Below are 20,276 nucleotides of genomic sequence, written 5' to 3'. Positions count from 1 at the left end.
TGTAACAGATCCAGCAGCAGTCTCCTGCGGGTCTTGAAGGAGGGTGCGTGCCCGTGTGTGACATGAGTTGAAGCCTGCCTACATATGCACAGTTTTGTACACTTGCTTTGGCAGAGCCAACATCTTTCTTTCTGTTTAGCTACTCCAGGGAAAAGTTAAAGCAGCACCTCAAGGCCGGATGTGGTGGTGCATGCTTTTAATCCCAGCACTCTGGAGGCAGAGGCAAGAGGAGCTCTATCACTTCAAGGCTAACGTGGTCTACATAGCAAGTTCCAGGACAACCAGGCCTATATAGAGAGACCGTGTCTTAAACGAACCAAACACCTCAGCGTGAGTTCAGTAACATCTAAGTGTATGTGGAGTTAAGGCTGATTTAATGTAGGGAGAAAAAAATGAGGTATTGTGGGGAGGGAAGGGGAGTCTGAGAGCCACTGATTGTTTCAAGATAACCTTCTTTTTCACCTGTCCCTAGATCCCCAGAAGTGGGTGGACTGCTCTCAGTGGTCAGGCAGGCCTGGTTTTGAATGGGAACATTGGATGGCAGTAGTGTCAAGATACCTTCCAATCTTACTGCACTAATTCTGTGTATGCAGTTTGATTGGTCATGAGCCTGGCAAGCCAGGCTAGGTAGGCTCTTGCCTGGCCCTCAGGAGTACGTGAGACCCAGAAGTAAACCCAGAAGCATGCATAGAGGAGAGTGTGAAGAACCCAGACTTGGGGCCTTCTGGTCTTGAAGCCTTGGTGGGGTTCTCACATGGGCCCAGTCTGCACCATCCTTCTCCACATGAGTGATTTACAGCCCCGAGCACACAGATGAGAACGTGGCTGAAGGTAGGCACGGTCCACTTGGGTTAGGATCAGGGCTGCACCAAGAACCAAGCCAATAGGGACTAAGTTCATATAGGGTGGCAAAGGTAGACATCTCGGGGGAAGACCTAGATGATGGGAAGGAGGCGGCGAGGAACTGAGGCCAGGTAGTGGCGGACTGTGGTAGAATCTTAATTTCACTCTAGGTGTGAGGGGAAGTGACTGCAGAGTTTTGAAGTGTGGAGTGACCTGGTCATAGTCATATTCCGCAAGTGATAGCTCTGCATCTCAATTCACCATGATGGAAGACGCTATAAAACTGCACAGAAGACTGTTTCTCATTGTTCCCTAAACAATATAGTATAACAGCTATGTGCATGGTACCTGCATTCCATTCGGTGTATTAAATAGTCTACCTGAGGGAGGATGTGTGGCTTACTCCAGGGACTTTGAGGACCTGAGAATTCTGGTATGTACTGGGGGCATTAAGGCCAGTCCTTTGGATACCAAATGGTAGAGGAGTTTTAAATGATGGTTCCAGTTTACTGCAGGCCTGGAAGGAGGTAGATTATGGACAGAGGGGAGCTGAGAATCAGGAAGAAAACTGGCCACACACACTCTTAAGGTTTGAAGGTAAAATGAGCAGAGGGTCCCAATTGGTGAGTATGAGGCCTCTTTCCGTCTTGTGAGTTTTCTCCAAAATGGCTAGTGAACAGATGTAGTGGTGTTTAATAAGGAAAGGAGCTGGAGAAGAAAGGCCCTGGAGGCCACAAGGAGATGGTAAATGTGAGCTGTGAGGTTGATGGTCATGGATGTGGTAGTATTTAAAGCTATGTGAATGCTGGGTCATCATGCCCCTGCCCTCAGTGTTCTAAGGGTCTTTGACTGAGCCATTAGATTTACCATCATTTAGTGGGATCTGTAAGGGAAGGATGAGCGGCAGCAAGGGAGGAAGACAGCTCCAAGCTATGTATGTTTGGTGTCTCTGAACCTGATTGGAGGAGGAGGAGGAATGACCAGCAGTGACCTTACTTCTGATGAGGTCAGATGAAAGGCCTCCACTCTGCTGAAAGACAAGTCAGTCACTGGTTACCTTAAGGAATGGTAGGGTGGCCTTTTGCTTTACTTCCCATGCCATTGTGAGAGAGGGGATATAGTGTCCAGGAAAACAAAGACCTTACTGCTAAGAACCCAGTGTGGTGTATGACCGCTCAGGGAACTAGTCTTCTAGCTTCAGAATGCTCACCCAGTATCTGCTTCTAAGAAGAAACAGTGAACAGATGAACCAAGGCTTCCCTCTGCCATGTCTCTTGGTCTTAGCTTTCTCTGGGTGCCAGAGTTATGCTTTGTAAAATGGAAATGTTGGAGTCCTGGCCTGACTTCATCTGTAAATGCCTGCTGAACCAACCGTGGTAAGCTGTGAGCCCTCAGAGAGCCACAACCAGACATTAGGCCTATGTGCATTTCGTGACAGTGACCTGTGATTCAGTGAGCACCGAAACCTCCCAGGGTTTTCATCACAAGGCTTTTCCTTCCTGTTCCAGCTACATGGGTCTGGTATTGAATAAAATAGGCAGAAGCCAAATAAAATAGGCAGAAACCACTTAAAGTTGGAGAATACCACTTGCAAAGTTGAGTCATAGAGAAACCTAGCGCTTACTTACTGTGAGGTCCCACTAAATGGCATTGAAATGCCAGCATAGTGTAAAGTAGAGGATAGTGAAAAAACCAACAACAGAACAGGCAGCTCCATTTGCAGAGCACGGGGTATCGACCTTTATATGGTAAAAAGCCGCTCTGCTTTAGGAGTGTGTGGTGTATTTGGGTCAGTGAGCGATGGTAGTGGGGAGGTTGAGGTTACAGTGCCTCTCTTCTGCTTAATGTGGCTTACCTTAATTTATCAGCTAAGACCCTGCTATTTCCTGAGCATATGTGTATTTGTCTCATGCTATGTGCAGTTGTGATGAGGAGACTCCGCTCTGACCAGTGAACACGTTGAGTACCTGCTTGTCTGTGTTTGGAGTCTGAACCCTGGGCTGTGGGACTGAGATGGGCAACAGGTGGTCTTGGGTTGTGCTTTTCCCCTGTAGCTTTGCCTTGCAGCTGGCCTGAGCCGTGCTGGGTCAGAGGCATCCGATAACCCTGGCAGTCGCACGGAGTACAGGGTCTTGCACACTGAAGTGAGTTGAGGGTGAAGGTGGACAGGAAGAAGAAACAGTCTCTTGTCAACGTGAGGCTGTCTCTCTAGGACTGATCTCAGCATCCTTACCTTGCCTCTTTGGTCTTGCAGCCAACTCAGGTAGAAACCAGCCACTGGCCCTTCTGTCTGCAGTCTCCATGGCTCTTTCATCTGCGAGATTCAGATGCCACGCTGGACAGGAGACAGCTCACTTGACTAGAATGTAGACTTTGTTCCTAGTGCTGGTTTCTGATCTCTCTCTTCTCGTCTTTCCCTCCCTCTACCCCTGCAGTTGGCTGGCGTTGTCTTCCTTGGAGTCGGGCTGTGGGCATGGAGCGAAAAGGTAGGTGGAACCGCGGTTACCAGGCAGCCAGGCCTAGAGCCATTGGACTTGCATTGTTCCCTCCTCTAGCCTGCTCAGTAGGCACTAACTGTGCCGTGAAAGGTTTGTAGCATTTTAACCCTCAGAAAGAACTTGGCTCTAAAAGTTGGCTCTGCTCCTGGAGGTCATGGACAGTTAGGCCAGTACTGGACGAGAACCCGCTGGGCTTGGCAGCTGTGCCCAAGGCAGGCTTGGGGCTGCCTGCTAACCCTTTCTGTTATTTCTGGGACCAAGTGAACAGGTTCCTGTGCACAGTCATGTTTACTCCTTAAGTGCATGTCCTGGCCTACAGAACAAAGGGAGCAGATAGAGCCTGGTTCTATGCCCCTGGCTTTCTAAGGAGGAGGTCAAGAACCTGTGTGCCGCTTGCTGGTCTGTGAGGAAGGAGAAACCAAGCTCTCATTGTACAGCTAGACAAGGGGGCACTTGGTACTCTAGAGGGTCTGAGCTCCAGGGGCAAGTTGGAGTCCTGGTACCGACCTTACCCTATGAAAGGTTAGTGCTTGTAGCTTATAGGTGGGAAAGCTAGAATTCTTCCAGGAAGGGGGAGCAAGCAGGACCCAAAGCTGAAGCACCCCTGCTTCTGTGGTGGAACCTGCTCTTGCTTCCAGAAAAAGGAAGCAGAGCACTTTGGTCTATGAGCTTTCATGTGATGGTCTTAGGAGCAGAATTGGATATTTCCAAATTTCAAGGAGGCTTGTGAACCGCTGATGGCAAAAGCTGCTGTACAAGGTCTCTGTCCTAGTGACCTGCAGGCAGTAACCCATGCCTAACAGTGCCACCATGTGGCCATGTTTGGGATTGCAATGGACTTGACCTGTATGAGCCATGATCCTGGAGCTCCCTATGTAGCTATAGCTATCTGTTTTGGCAGCTTCCCCCACTCCTCCTGCTTCGAATATCACAGAATCTGTCCATTGTGGTTGCCAGTAGTTATATATAATTATTTTTAAATATTGCATAAATCCATATATCTTTTTAAAGATTTTACTGCTATTCCGTGTGTGTGTGTGTGTGTGTGTGTGTGTGTGTGATGTATATGCATGAGCAGAGGTCAAAAAACAACCTACGGGAGTAGGTTCGGTGCTCTTCCTTCTACCATGTGGGTCCTAGAGATTTAACTCAGGTTGCCAGGCAAGGTAGCAAGTGCCTCCACCTGTTGAGCCATCTCAGTAGTCCCTGACTATATGTATTTGAATAAAAATGATAAACCAGTTCTTATTTGTCCGTAGCCCCTGCAAGAACAACAGTGGTTCTCTTTGAACCGTGCTGATAGGACAGCGCCATCATAAAAAGCTCTCCAGGCAACACTAGTCCTTCATCTCTCCTTGCTGAGTGTGTTTCCTCAAAAATGTTCATTTTGAGGCTGCTTTTAGCCAGTTTGACCATAGGCCACTGGACTCCACTTCTCTGAGGCCTGGCCAAGGTACCCTACGGGCCATGGAAGAATCTGGGTCTGGGCTCACAGGAGCCCCCATCTTCAATGTGGACCAGGAAACTTCATGGGAAAAGTATCTGGAGGCTAAGGTGGACAAGGTGCTAACTAGACTCGGGGCCTCTTGGAAGTGTTTAGAGCACACTGTGGCCTGTCTCTTGATGGCAGGGCTGAGTCTTGAGAAGCAGGCCCCTGCCATAGCTGCTGACAGAGTTTGCCCCAGGGCCTTGACTCCATTCCAAGGGCATTGCTACCTTGTATTCTCTGCCTCTTCCAGGGTGTGCTGTCCGACCTTACCAAGGTGACGCGGTTGCACGGAATCGACCCTGTGGTGCTGGTCTTGATGGTGGGCGTGGTGATGTTCACACTGGGCTTCGCAGGCTGTGTGGGGGCTCTCCGGGAGAACATCTGCCTGCTCAAGTTTGTGAGTGGTCCTGGAGTTGAGGGTGGGAGGCAGGAGATGTGCTAGGCTAGGGGTCTGGGCTCACATCTTTTCTGACCCAGGCAGTAGAAGCAGGGAGGAGGCCTTTGAGCCTCTGTCTCATTGGAGGGAAGATTTGGGGAGAAAAGCCCAGATGATGGTTCCTCACCCTAGGAGAATGGGGTTTGCTGTGCCCCCGCATAGGACCAGCTGATGCAGGGGTTCTACCTGCCTCCTTTGCCTTACAGCTCACCTAAAGGGAGTTTTAAAGGGATTGTTTGTTTGCTGCTCACCTTTGCCCTTCCTGGCTAAGATCAAACAATGTCGCCAGTCGCATTAAGAAACTATTTCCTTCCTCCTGGGTGTGAATCCGTTGGATGTAATGTAGAGTTCTTAATTTTCTGGCAGAATTATGAATTGCTAAGAGTTTAGTTTTATATTTAGATACGACTTCATTTTTAAATGTATTTAGTTAAAATTAAATAGCACCTGGTGAGGCAAACACTTTTATTTCCTTCATGATTTATTATTTGCTGAGTTTATTAGGTCAAGCGCTTTTCATCTGAAAAGCAAAGCACACATTTTTCTCGATCTCCTCCCCCTTCCAAACACTGTGTTTTGCACCTCATGTCCACGTGAACAGACTGTGTGCACGTGTTTTTGCACGCTTGTGATTCATCTCCAATTTTCCTGGGCAGGCTCCTTCCTGTTTCCTAGATGTGAGAAAGCTTCTTAGCGGCCTGTATTGTTGTAAGGCCACAGATAGTTTCATCTGTGCCTCAATGGCTGCATGGGTCCCAATAGAATGTCACCACTGCCTGCCTGCGCAGCCATGCTTCTAGAGAGGCCTGCATGTGGCTGGCGATCCTGCTTGGCTCATGCAGAGCGGGTCCTGATCATACTCTACCTCTAGAGTGGTAGGGAACTCAGATGCCCTCTGCGTTTTAGTCTCAGTTTTTTCATTCCTAAAGGGGAGTGGAGGGTTAGGATGGTAGTGTGGAGGGATGGGAGCAGATAAAGCCTGGGTGGAGGCTCCCTGTGGAAGCAACTGACAAGGCTTCTTTCCCCAGGGTGGGGGTGGGGAGTGAGGGCTGCTTCCCAGGAAATGGTGGTTTGGACTTTCCCTCCCTCTCTGCTCATCTCAGTTTCCAGCCGTGGTAACTGAGGCATGAGTAGTGGTAAACCCCATTTATGGAGATGAAGTTCTATACAGCAGGCGGTGGCTCTGGATCTAGTGGGGTGCATGGGTTTGCCAGGCTGATGACGGCTGACTCCCTCTTTCTTGTGCCCATGCAGTTCTGCGGGGCCATTGTGCTCATTTTCTTCCTGGAACTGGCCGTGGCTGTGCTGGCCTTTCTGTTCCAGGACTGGGTGAGGGACCGGTTCCGGGAATTCTTCGAGAGCAACATCCGATCCTATCGGGATGACATTGACCTACAGAACCTCATCGACTCCCTTCAGAAAGCCGTAAGCTCTGCTCCCCACAGGCCTCCTGCTAGAGAATGCCCTTTGCCACCTCTGGTCACTCTGGGGTGCCCTGCAGCTGAGATGGGAATGAGGCCTTCCCTGCACAGTGACTTTTCTGCCACAGCATGGCAGGGTGGTATGGAGCATCTCCTCTACCTCTGGTCAGCTCAGTCATAATTTTCCCCAGGACCTTGGGTCCCATGGATGGAGAGGGGATGGAGAGGATAGAGCTCCTCCCCCAGGCTTGTGACTCACCACAGGAGCTATTCCTGTCCCCTTCCTCTCTGGGACCTTTTCTCCTTCCTGTTCGAGAAGGACAAACTGCCTGGAGGAAGCCTTCTCAGATGGAGGGCTGTGACCGCTCAGAAACTTTCCCCAGGGAGTTGAATAAGCAGAGCTGTGTCTCTCAGCCTTCCTGCCCCTTCCCCTTGTCTGCAGCTGCACCTGGAAGCTTGGATCACTGGCTGCTGCAGCCCCTGGGATGAACCCATTGCCTGCCACAGTGGCCTGTTAGATTTGCCTCTCCCAGAAGCTTGGCTTCCAAAATGTCTTTACTGTGGAACACTTGGTTCCAAAGAGAAACCAGAAAGCACTAAAAATAACTGACCCACTGTTTTTTTTTTTTGTTTTGTTTTGTTTGTTTTTTTTTTTTTGTTTTTTCAAGACAGGGTTTCTCTGGTTTTGGAGCCTGTCCTGGAACTAGCTCTGTAGACCAGGCTGGTCTCGAACTCACAGAGATGCGCCTGCCTCTGCCTCCCAAGTGCTGGGATTAAAGGCGTGCGCCACCACTGCCCGGCTGACCCACTGTTATTAACCAAAACTTGTTTACCCTGTTGCATGTGGCCTGGGTGCCAGCAAAACCTGTTTGTGCAAACAGAGAGGCTCCCGTGCCTTCTAACTGACTTGGGAGGATCCTGCGTTTTAGCCCCCTGCAGATGGCCTTGCTGCCCTCTCTCTTCCATTTCTTTCTTTTGTGTTCATATGGCATGACCTGCTAGTTTCTAGCACTCTTCCCTGCTCTTTCCTAAGTGATGTTGTCTTCCTGCCTCTTGTCTGTCTCTGCTCTGTCTCTTTTGAGATAGGGGGCCCAGGATCTTGCTGTGTAGCCCAGGCTACTCTCAAGCTTATCCTCTGATTATTGAAATTAGAGGAATGTTTGTGCTTTGCCAGGCCCAGCTCTTCTAGAAATAAAGACGGATCCAGTAAGTTTTAGACCTTGGGATGACTTAGATGGTCACTAAGTCATTAACGCTTCTTGCATCGTGTAGGAGCGTGGATGGGGAAGATGGGATTTTCACTAGAAAAGTAGGATGTGGAGGAGGGAGAGATTGCTCTTGGCCTCCAGGCCAGCCTCAAAGGTGAGTGTAGGAAGGGACCTGCTGAGGCTAGGCCACTCCCTCAGGGTCTGTTCATGGTGTGCAGGGGCTGCACCTCTGTAGGCCGATGAGGACTATTGTCAGCTGCACAGTGTACTGGGGAGTGGAGGGCAGTGGCCCCAGGTCAAGGCAGGAGTTTAATGAGTTACTGGTGATGCTCACCCTAGTTGTACATATTCAGCAGCTGTGACCATTTACCAGGGAGTAAGGCTTGTCTCGCAGTGCTCTCTAGATTAGGAGAGGGGTACATCAGCGAGCCTTTAAAGGGGAGGGTTCTGGCAAGTGGCATGCCTGGACGTTAGCATGCTGTGAGCCGCACAGAGGAAATGGCATGCCTGCTGCTCCTTCCTAGCGGGTTGCCATTTGTTGGTGTTATTCAGTGTCTCTGTGGGCCTTGGTGTCTCTCTGTCTGGTAAATGGGAATATGCTCTGCCATCCAGAGACACCTTGAGTTGGCTAAGTGACCCTGGCCTTCCTCATGCGGTTCTTGGCTTTTGCAATTTCAGAATCAGTGCTGTGGGGCCTATGGCCCTGAAGACTGGGACCTCAATGTCTACTTCAACTGCAGTGGTGCCAGCTACAGCCGAGAGAAATGTGGAGTGCCCTTCTCCTGCTGTGTGCCAGATCCTGCGGTGAGTGTATGTCCCTTCCCTAGCCCAGCAGCTCCTGCCACTGCCAGAGCCCTCCAGGCTGCTGATTCCCAACACACTGATGGAGTGTGGTGCGTTCCTTCCGCTCCCTCCATCCAATTCCGGTCCTTGCAGCTCTGAAATACTGTGCACACATTCGGGGAAACCTCTTAGTGGTGCACCTTGGCTCTGTGTGGGATAAAGGAGGAAGAAAGCTCATCCTTTTCAAGGGGTGCTCCCGGCCCTTACTGTGAAGATGTTGTGCTCTGGTCTGCCCCCTTTTGGACTTTCAGTGCCCAGAAGCCCACGGGTTGTAAAGTTATGTATACCTCCCATATGGAGGACAGCCACTCCATGGTTAATTATTGTCTAGCCTCTTCTTCACCTGCTTTCATTCCTAGTCTAAGGCTTAAGTGCTTACGGTTCTGGAAGTTGAGCACTTTGGGTAATGTATGGAGAAGGACTATGTTTTGCTGGAGTAGAGATCAGCCCTGCACAAGCTTCTGCACAGCCCTGTGATGCCTAGTCATAGCCCCTGAGAAGCACGCCTTCACTCTGTTATTACCCGGGCAGGATCCTGGATGGGAGAGGCCTATTTGCTGAGGTTGCACAGTGGCGTCAGAGGTGTCCAGGAATGTTTGAAGTCCAGCAGCGCAGCAAGTGCCGGTGTACTGAGTGCAGCAAGTGTAATAATCACCTCCTTCCTGGCCCGAAGGTGGCCAGCTGTGGCCAAGGCCGAAATTTGCCTGGTTGCTTTGTATGACCTGTGCCAAAGATGCATTTCTTTTCAGTGGTTGTTGTAGTCAGTTTTCCATCACTATAACCAGCCCTCTGAGGAAAGGTTTGTGGGACTCAGTGGTAGTAAGGAGTATACTTATTATGTAAGAGGCCCTAAATTTAATTCCTAGAATGTAAGGAGAAAGAGTTACGCTGGCTGACAGTGTTGGAAGTGGTTCTGATGCTTTCAGAATTTGGTACCTGGTGAAGATAGCAAGGAGCACATAGCTGCCCACTACATAGCTAAAGAACAGAACAGAATCCCCTGTCCCCTTACAGGACACAGTCCTAGAGACCTAAGGGCTTCCTTCCAAGCTCCATCTCCTAAGGACTTTACCACCTCCCAGTAGCAGCACCCTGAGGACCAAGCCTTTGGGGGATATTCTGCATCTAACCTCAAACATGGGTGAAGAAAAAAAAACATTTTGTATAAGAATTTGTATGAAATTCCAAGCTCAGTGGCCTTTGTTTCCTGAAAGTATAGCCAAACCAGATTGTTTGTGTGCTGTCCAGGTCTGTATTCTTGCTGATGAGGCAGATTAAGTCCGGTTCTGTACCCCGAGTCTACAAAAATCACTGCTGAACCACCACAGAAGCAGCTCACTGACCCCTCTGCTAGCATGGAAGGGGAGCTGGCAGTTGGCTGCAGGGTGTAGCGGTGATGGAATCTCTGCAGGTGTTTCCTGGTTTGGGCTACGATTTCCTAGCGCCTCCTACCACCAGGTTTTTGACAGGACAAAAGTGACTTAAGTTTTCTGCTTCTCTTACAGCAAAAAGTTGTGAACACGCAGTGTGGCTATGACGTCAGGATTCAGGTAAAATTATCAACACAGAGCTTCAAAGGACTTTGGGGGACTGTTCCTTAGGTTTCAGTCTATGGTCTAACCTCCTGCTTCAGGAAAAGTGCGAACTGGAGTGGGGAAACAGGAGGACTCACTTGGGTCCTATCTAAACCTGCAGTGAGCTGAGTCTGACCGCGTGTGTGTGTAGACTTAAAGCCCTGTGACTAAAAAACCCTTGTTTTACTAACCCTCTCACTGCATTAGATATAGTATGGAGGGCTGGAGAGATGGCTCAACGGTTAAGAGCATTGCCTGCTCTTCCAAAGGTCCTGAGTTCAATTCCCAGCAACCACATGGTGGCTCACAACCATCTGTAATAAGGTCTGTTGCCCTCTTCTGGCCTTCAGGCATGCATGTAGACAGAATATTGTATACATAATAATTAAATAAATATTTTTTAAAAAAGAAATAGTATGGAATTGGGAACAGAAGCTATGTAAGAGTTATCTACTGTACAGGAATTAAGGAAAAGGATAAGGCTGGCTTGTGGGGTGTGTGACTTGCTCCAGTTTCTACATGGAGGTAAGAGCAAGAGGGAGATGCCTGGATTAGGGCGGACTAAAACCCAGTGCTTCTTTCAGACCACATGGAGTGAGGGCTTTGGATGTGTTAAGATAGCCACAAAGGCATACCCTCCCTACTGTGGTCTATTCTCTGGTGGGTTTTGGTGATATGGTTGGCTGCTGTTGTGAAAGCGGACGTGTCTCGGAATGTAGAAATCCATCTTCTTGGACACTAGGGCAGTTGATCTGCATTTTGGAAATCTGTTAACCTTAGTTTCATAGAAACAGGCTGTTTGGTAGGTGTTTTATCTCCCAGAATTCGTAAGCTGAAGCCTAGTCCTCAGCGAAGAGATTTCTGACCTTACTAAAAGACCCTGTGTGGCCTGGAGAGATGGCTTAGACATAAGGAGCACTGTTGTTCTTGCAGAGAGTTTGGTTCCTAGCACACATGTAGTAGCTCACAACCATCTGTAACTCCAGTTCCAGAGGATGGATGCTGCCTTCTGTCCTCTGCAGTTACTGTATACACAGGGTGTGAAGACATAAATGCAGCCAGAATGCTTACACACATAAATAAATCTGAAAAAAAAAAAAAATTCCAAGAGCCTTTCACCTCTTCCAGCATGTGAGAATTCAGCGAGAAGACACTGTTTAACTGGAACGCAGCCCCAGACTCTGAGTCTGCTGGTGCCTTGGTGTTAGGCTGCAGCCTCTGCAGTGCGGAGGAAGGAACTTCTGTTGCTTTTAGGTTACTGTGCTGTTTTGGCATCCTGAATAGGGAAAGCCAAAGAGAGGCAGCTGTATAGAGCCTGGCTTTCGGGTTAAAGATCTCTTCTCTATGTGAAGACAGGGAGCTCAATGACAGACATTTATTGTGTCACGATTCTGGAGCCTAGAAGTCCAAGATAAAGCTGTCAGCTGGGTCGAGGAGCTGTTCCAGGCCTATCTTTCGGGTTTTCACATCCTTCCTCCTCTTCACATGGTCTGCCTCTGTGTACACCTGTGTCCTGGTCTCATGTATAGACAGCAGTCAGTGGATCAGACCTCATCCTGACGGTCTAGGCCACCTGCAAATACCCATTTTCAAATACATCCACAATCTGAGGTTGAGGGGGCAAGTATGGCACAGCAATTCCCATAATGCCCCTGGCATGAGTTGATGTTTCATCCATGTTGACATGGAGGGAGTTGACGGGGAGGAAACTGGGCTGATTGCCACTTATGAGGTAGTACGAGTCGGGTGTGTGCTGTTACATGGTCCCCACACATTGCTTTTCCAGGATTGGTAGATGGGGCTTGGCTGACTCTGACTCCCAGTTTACCAGTGGGAGAAACAATCTAAAGAGTCCCTGACCTTTCTTCTGCCAACTTCTTTAACTGAGAAAGCTTGGGATCCCCTTCCTCATCTGTACCTTATATTTCCTAACTAAATATCAGGACACAATAGCTAAAATTCAAGGGTAACCTGGGACTTGAGCCCAGGTCCATCCTTCTGGCTGTCGTGCCCTTGTTGTCTCCAGCCTGGGGATGTAGACTGAGTTCCCAGAGGAGAGCTATTGTTTAGTTCAGTGATAGATGGGATAGCAGCTGGCCCTGAGAGAGGTCTAGACTGAAGCTGGAGTGTTTCTCGTGCAGGATTTCTCTTGTGTCTTCTCTCCCCCCAAGACCATCATCCAGTTGTTGTGCCTGCCCTGCCCCATCCAGAGCCAGGCTCTCTGGGGGCAGGCAGGGATTGTGTGTGCTCAGGCTGAGGCCACTGTGCTGTTTCTCTGCAGTTGAAGAGCAAGTGGGATGAGTTCATCTTTACAAAAGGATGCATCCAAGCTCTGGAAGGCTGGCTCCCCAGGAACATCTACATTGTGGCTGGTGTCTTTATTGCCATCTCACTACTGCAGGTATGACCCAGGAAAGAGTGTCCAAGGCTAGTTGCATGTGCATGTATATGTATAGCATGGTGGCAGCTGTACATGTGTGTTGGAGGGTGGACCCAGGATGGGCTGTGGCTCCTCTGTCCCCACAGTCTGCTACCTGAAGGGAGACCTTCTTTAGTTAGGGCGGACAGACAAGACAACTGTGACCCTCTCTGGAGGGCCCAGTAAGCTTCGTATGGATTACCTGTGTGGTGGTCAGGGTACTTGAGTGCATGGCCAGTAACTGTCGCCTCTTTGGGATCCTTCCCTTCTGGTTGATTGAAATAGCAGCATTTAAGGAGGTGTCAGGGGCTCTAGCGAGGGAGGTGACTCTTCCTTCTAGCTGGGGCAATCATTCCAGAACTATTTTGTCCTTGTCCCCTGGCTGGGCTTCCTGGAGTCTTCCTCTCACCACAGAGGCCCCTATGTCCCACTGTCTTTTGTGGCTTAAAGCTCTGCCTGTTCACAAATAATCTCATGTGAACAGACATGGGTAGCCCAGTGGTGAATGGGGTGACTGGTGCCCATGGGAAAATCTAGAAAAAGTCAAAAACCAGTTCTTTCGGGGAAACTCGGTTTTACTAGGGCCCGTGAGTAAGAGGCACTGGCAGCCTTCAAGCAGCTTCTGAGGTAGTGGAGACTCTGTTTATGTGTCAGGTGGTTCTGCCTTGAAGAGGTGACTGGAATGGACCTGGCTGCAGCGACACAACACTTCTTTATTCTTCCCTGTGTCATTGAGGGACTACAGAAGAAGGCTAGAGAGAAGCTTGTGGAAAAGGAAAGAAAAAGGTCGTGAAGTGGGCAGAAAAATAACTTCAGAGGCTGTCTTCAATTATAAAGTGTAGAACTTAGAAGGGGGAGAAAGCAAGCACATCTCCCAAGCGTGTGTGTGTTTAGGTAGAAGAACCTCTCCCTTCTCCCCTACATTCCTGCCTGCAGACATCAGGGCATGGCTGTGAGACTATTCTCTTGGGAATCAGGCCTACAGGGTAGCTGGTTCTGAACAGTTGGTGTTATTTTTCAGTTTGACCTAGCACTCAAATATGTGGGTCCCGCCTATGGTGTGTGGCATGTTCACTCCCTGGAGGCAGTCTGAGCATCTGTTCTGGTCTGTGGCTCCTGCTCTGACTTCTTCCATGCTTGAGGGATGCAGTAGCCTACCCTGGGCTACTTCAAGCTCTGTTCTCACTTTGCGCTTTGACTGGTAGGGTAGGTGAGGGAGTCCATGCAGGCCGTCCCCACTAGCTCCTCTGCTCCCTGCCCTTGTTTTACACCGCTGACCTTTGGCTTTGGTTTCAGATCTTCGGCATCTTCCTGGCAAGGACCCTGATCTCAGACATCGAGGCAGTGAAGGCAGGTCATCACTTCTGAGAAGCAGAGGCAGCAAGTGGAGCTGAGCCACATGTGGAGGTGAAGCCACCCACAGTCAGACCCCTGTCTTCGGCAACAGTGTGACGTGACCTCTCTGTTTCTTCTTGCTGGTGCTGAAGACGATGGCCCCTTCTCCTCTGCCCACGCTTGACATGGCACCTCTGAAGGGGTTTGCCCAGAGACAGAGAATGTGGGCTTCATTTGGAGTAGTAACTCTGAGGACTGATGACTCCCACGGCTGCAGGGGGGACTTGATGGCCCACTTGGAGTCCAAGAGCATCTACAGGCCCTACCCACTCAGTAAGGCTTAGGTAAATGCTCTACTATTATCTTCTGTGGGTGTAGCATTTGTGATGGACCAGCAGGTTGAGGACAACTTGTGGCTCCATCGGATCAAATCAAGAATCATGGAGGGGAGGATAAGTGGTCCAGTGGGTTCCCGAGTGCCAACAGGGTTCATGGTGGTGTAAACAGCCACGGATTTGCAGGATCCTCAGCCATGTCCAAGTGAAGTAAGCCTGAGCCAGCCAAAGCCAGTCCCAGGGAAGCACCTTGCCACTGCCTTCCAAGCCTACACTGCTCTCCCAGGGTAGAACAGCCTCGTGTCTCCATAGCATTAAGCCCTGCTGAGAGCCAGCTCTCCTGTTCTTAAAGCATGTAAATAGTTATTTATAGGAGTAAGAGTGTTCTGCCACCATGTCTTCATTGCCTCTTCTCTCCAGCATTCTTTTCTCAGCAGCCTTACCCAATGTCTGTTGCCAAGCTGTCCTTCTCCGTTCCCTAAGTGTCTCAAGAACCAGCTGTGACATGCCCCCCCCTCGCCCCCAGTCCACACTCCCTCCTTGCTTGGCTTCACTGTCTTCTGGTCTCGGTGCTACTGAAATTCCCACCAGGACTTGAATCCTGATTGACCTTTCTCCCCGCTGCCCTCCGGGGAATCCCACGTTCCTGATTGTTAGCTGGAAACCAGGTTCCTCTCACGACCACATACAGCTAGCGGCCCAAAGTGTGCTGTCCCTGGAGGGCAACACTCTGCAGCCAGGCCCTTGCGAACCGCAGACACCAGGTGCTGTACAGAAGCTCAACGCATCTTATTTCTAACTCCCATGATGACTCCTCCACCCAGATGCCATTCTTCTGCCATTGTGTTCACTGTCAGTGCTGTTCTGGGCTGCTCTTGAAAATGATGTGTGTCTTAAGTACTGGGTACTCCTGAGGCATGCCGGGTGTCTGTCCCCCTTGGGCTGGGCTCCTCTTTAATGCTTCTCTGTAGCTCACTGTCCTCACCGTTCAGGGGTTGAGTGCCTACCTTCAGTTACTTGCCGAGGTGTACATTCTAGTGTGGTGTATACTGGTGATACTGGTGGGTGTGTGTTCATGATGATGATGACGTTATAGTTTTTTAAATAATTCTCTATAGATTAGAGGAAGAAGAATGCTTGTGTTTTTAGAAGTGTGATGCTTCTCTTTGACCTGCCAAACTCTTTTATGGAATATATCTTTATATTAATGCTGTTGTTTGGGTCATTTTTTGTTTGGAATCACTATTAAAAAAAACCACTTGAAGCATTTTGGTGATAAATTGAGCCACTGAGCTGATCTGAGGCGTCGGGTGTGACAGTAGTTACGGCACATCCTAACAGTGCCCGTATCCTTCACGTGCACCCAACAGTTGAAACTGCGTGGCTGATGCTTTGCCACCCTCAGCTATAAGCATGAACTGTAAAAACTTCCTTTCCAGAACTCGAAGAGGCATTATTCTCAGTTATCTCGAATCTAACCCTGGTAATAGGGTCCATCCGGACAAGCATGCGCAGACACCATGGTTCCGGAAAGGACACTACTATGTGAGCTTTTGGATGGTTTTCTGTGCTGGACAGTGCAGAATCAGATGCTCTCTTTTCCAAAGAGAGACACTTTGGAGGGTCCCGAGGCAGCATGTGGGCTGTTGTCCTTGGAAGGCTCCTCAGCAGAGGGAGGAATGCGCAGCCTCGGCATGGGGAGCCACTTGGTAGCTTCCTGGCCCATAGATTCAGAGGTGAAAGAACTGTTTGAAATTCCTCCACTGACAAGTGAGGGGTAGAGAACGTGTATGCCCATGGGTGGGCCTTTGTCCCAACTGCAGCACAAATAATAAAAACCCAGAGACAGAAATTGGGGTTCGACCCGAAGACCTGAAAAGCAAAGCAGTCAAGCCACTAGAGAAGTCTTTCTCTACCAAGGCTGGGTGACTGCAAACTAAACAGACTAAGCCTCTCCCTCCTCTCATTTTAGATTCCCTTTAGTGCTGGGATTAAAGGTGTGAGCAGCACCACCTGGGTTTGTTTCTGCATTGATCTTGTGTAGCCCATGCCTTGAACTCACAGAGATCCATCTGTTTCTGTCTCCTTAATGCTGCTGGGATTAAAGGTGTGTGTCACCATTGCCTGACCTTTAGTGGCTTTAGCTTTGCCTCTGGTCTTCAGGAAACATTATTAAAATACAAATAATAGACCACTATACCCAGCGTTACATTCCTCTGTGTCCTTGAGGATCATGGGTACCACATTGTCAGCCTTGAACTGTGGGGTACCCTACCTCCCATCATGATCTTACTTGAGATGCTTGTGTTATGTCAGAAGGATGCTGTCCAGCCTTCTGAGCTGAGCTTATTTAGGGTGCAGGAGCTGCCCTTCATCCTCATGAAAGGACTGTCCCTTTAGTCAGTCACTTGGTGTCTCCAAGGGTCCTCTGGAAAATGTGAAATGAGCATTATAAAACTGGGGCTAGGGACAGGAAAGATGATGTAGCAATTAAGAGCATGTGTTGCTCTTCTAGAGGACCCAGGTTTGGTTCCCAGTACCCACATGGTAGCTCACAACCACCTGTGATGCCAGTTCAAGGGATCCAGCACCCTCTTCTGCTATCTGTGAACACCAGGCACACATGTGATGCACATACGTACAAGCAGACAAGCTGCTCATATATATAAAATAAATCTTAAAAAATCGACAAAAAGCCCTGGGGCTAAGGTGTAACTGGGGGGAGGAAGAGTTAAAGAATGCCCTTAAGTGGATGTTGTCTGAGTTTTGGGGACTCTTACCAGCAGTGGGGGTGCTTTCTTTGGAGTGGCAGGATACATGCACTTCCTGCAGAGCTCAGAGACAAAAACGTCTTCACTTGGCTTTCTTCTGTATTCTGTACCTCACATCCCAGCAGGGGCTTCAAAAACATAGCTTAATGACTACCAAACTAAATTATCACCTTAGATCATCATTTTTGTCACCTCAGACTTTTAAATTTCATTTTTTAAAATCATAAGTAAAAGCTGTCTAAATAGAGTGTAAAGTGAGAGGCATGTTTTCTATTGCCTGAAGACACCCACTCCTAAGGATCCTTCCAGAAAATGTTCTGGATCATCATCCAAATGGGGATCATTTCTTTGCAGCTTTCTATGGTTCCTTTTACTTAGGGTATTGATCCGTGGTGCATTCACTCGGCCAAGCTATCCACTGTACGATATGCCACAAGCAAGTGGATGTTGGTCTTCAGGGGATTATGTTTGCAGTCCCAGGTAACAGGAAACCCCGCTAAAGCAACCTGAACAATGAGCGGAGGGTTTTGGCTCCTGAAACTGGAAAGTCCAGAGGTGGAGTGAGTTCCAGGGTTGGCGTGATCCAAGGGACTCAGTGATGTCAGCGGGATCTGGTTTCCTTTTCTCTGTCTGCCACAGGGTCTCCATTGTTGGAGGCTGAGGCAGGGCCTGCTTCCCTCAAGACTGCCTCTAGTCTCCATGATGGGGCTTCATGGTTGTGGAGTCAAGGAGGGACGGTCCTCCTCTCCCCATGACTGCTCACGGGGCTTCAACCACATGTTAAGAAATAACTGTCAGTTGGGGCATGAGTAGTGGGAATGCCACTCACTTCCCCTCATCCTCCTGTGGGTATGTTTTGCTCTTAAAGTGTTCGTTAAAACAAAAAAATTGCAGAATGGCTGGGGAGATGCTACTGTGAGCAGAGGGGCTTTTTTTTGTAAGCCTAGAGAACCTGTGTTTGCACAAATGTCTGTAACCCCGCAGCCCCTGCCAGGACATATGCGGTACAGACAGGCAAATTCACAGGAAGCTGTGAGTCAGCTCGTCTGGCCTAATCAGTAGAACGACAGAGAACCCCTGTCCGAAGAGGGGAGTCAAGGACCAACACCAGGGCTTGTCCTCTGACCTCCATATATGCGATGTGCCATACCTGCCCACATCTGCAGTCACGCATAGGCGTGTGTCGTGTACCTAGATACACGTCATGCACCAAGGGGGGGGGCGACTGCAGTACTTTTTATTCAGATAACTTAATAGGATTTAGAAAATATTTTTAAGGGACTTCAGGTGTGCATGTGTTAGGAAGTTCTAGGGGCTGACTGCCCAGTCAGGCCACTACTTACTACTGGTTTGTGGATGTCTCCAGCTGCCGTGCCGCACTCCTTCTGTTGTAACATAGGAATGGTAGCTCCATCCCCTGTGGAACTTCATGGGTTAAATGAGATGAAGTGGGTGAAGGCTTTTAACATTTAACCTTGGGATGTTTCTCTGGAGCTCCATTTCCACCAGCTGAGCCATGAGGAGTGTCCTACAGCTTGAGTTCTGTGGTGAGCTGAAAGGAAGCAGTCACATGTCAGTCTCTCTAGGAACGAGTCTTTGAGGTTTGCTGGGAACTTCAGCAGGACTCTGGAGCTCAAGGTCCCTTTGCTTTCTGTGCTGTAAGGATAGTGGGGGGGGGGGCGGTGCACTGGTTCCTACAGGAGTATGAATCCTGCCAGAAAGCCACCCAAGTAAAGGAGTTGCCCCTGGGTCCCCAGAACCTGATTAGCAGTGCTTTGGGACCCAGGGTGAGAAGGTGGCAAGGACATTCCTTCTGGAGGTCAGGAGCTTGGGGTCTCCTCTTGGGAACCCCAGCACTCTCACTCTCCAGAGGCTTAGGGTGCGCAGTGGAAAGAGCTGGAATGTAAGTGTAGTTGTGGAGCCTGGTGCTAGCTGATGTGTTTCGAATGCCAGGTCATCATGTTTGCATGCTTGGGAGACCCCATCTGATCCCTATCCTGGTAGGGAGGACAGGCCCTGGGAATTGCTGGGTTCTGAGGAAGAGACGGCACGCTCCTCAACTCCAGTGGGAAAGCGTGTTCATCCCAGCTTTCATGAATAACCAGGCTCTCACTGTCAAACCAGGGAGTGGGTTGCTGTGCACTTTCCTGGGTGCGAAGAAAAACTGGTGTGAACGTATAGGGGAAAATTTCCAAAGAGCCTGGAAAAGTCAGGTCAAATGTGCCACTTGTGATTGTGTTCGTCTAGAAGCAGTGGGAGTGTGAAGTCTTCTCCCATGTCACTCCTCCGCAGCCTCATTGCTGGGCCTGCATCCTCATCCTCCGTGCCCAGCCCCTTCAGCCTTGTGCTCTTATAAAAAAAAGTCTGAATTATGTGTTTATAGATTCCCTTTATCCTAAACAGTCATCACCTCTCAGCAAGATGAATTAATGTGATATTATCCCCATTTAGATTGTGTTTGTTACGTAAAGTTAGCACAGCCGTGGGCCATATGGAACGTGTTGCACTGGCCTCTTTGAAGGACTGAGTACCCCGTCCTTGAAGATGTATGAAGAGGCATGGACACCTGTCTAAGCATGGGATTGACAGCTGGTAGGGTTTTATATTGCATGGACTCAGATGAGTCTTTTCACCTCCAAGAGTCAGTGGTCCTCATGCCAAGGACAGTGTTTTTAAAGGATTCATACGTGTAGATAAGCACATGTGAAGATTGGTTTAAATTTCAGTTCATTAACTGAGGGAGGTGGAAAGCTTAACAACCAATTCATAGGAGGACCACAATGAAGCATTAGTCATTATGGAGTAAAGCAATACTGAAACGGTTCTTCAATAGAAAAGGTATCTGCTGAATCCCATCTGGATGTATTAGATGCACATCTATCTGTAAGAATAAGTCTGCAATAACTCTACAGCATAGTTGTAAAATACCTCAAAGATAATGACAGTCTAGAGACTCGGAAAGCTCTTGGATTGTGTCCTAAATGACATAGCTTTTCATTGGTAACAGCCAGGATATTTTGCTTGTTCTAAATGTCTAACCAATCTTGCAGAGCTGACTTTCAAATAGGACCCAGGCAGGTTATCCAAAGGAGCTGTTGATTCAT

The 20,276-nt window shown here is 49.1% G+C and overlaps 1 protein-coding gene across 3 annotated transcripts in view; it reads left to right on the top strand.

Moving 5' to 3' along the window:
- Window positions 1-15,670, top strand: part of Tspan14 (tetraspanin 14) — a 57,160-nt gene extending 41,490 nt beyond the window's left edge. For all 3 annotated transcript variants that reach the window (XM_057770892.1, XM_057770895.1, XM_057770893.1), the window contains exons 3-9: window positions 3,279-3,329; window positions 5,081-5,227; window positions 6,521-6,691; window positions 8,574-8,699; window positions 10,244-10,288; window positions 12,594-12,713; window positions 14,028-15,670. In XM_057770892.1, coding sequence (XP_057626875.1) covers window positions 3,279-3,329; window positions 5,081-5,227; window positions 6,521-6,691; window positions 8,574-8,699; window positions 10,244-10,288; window positions 12,594-12,713; window positions 14,028-14,099 — 732 coding nt within the window. In that variant the 3' untranslated portion in view covers window positions 14,100-15,670. The remainder of the gene's footprint in view (window positions 1-3,278; window positions 3,330-5,080; window positions 5,228-6,520; window positions 6,692-8,573; window positions 8,700-10,243; window positions 10,289-12,593; window positions 12,714-14,027) is intronic.
- The last annotated feature ends 4,606 nt before the right edge of the window (window positions 15,671-20,276 follow it).

The sequence above is a fragment of the Chionomys nivalis genome, chromosome 5 (assembly GCF_950005125.1).
Source record: "Chionomys nivalis chromosome 5, mChiNiv1.1, whole genome shotgun sequence".
NCBI lineage: Eukaryota > Metazoa > Chordata > Mammalia > Rodentia > Cricetidae > Chionomys > Chionomys nivalis.
The sequence above is the reverse complement of the archived record's forward strand: the minus strand, read 5'-3'. Positions and strand labels throughout refer to the sequence as shown.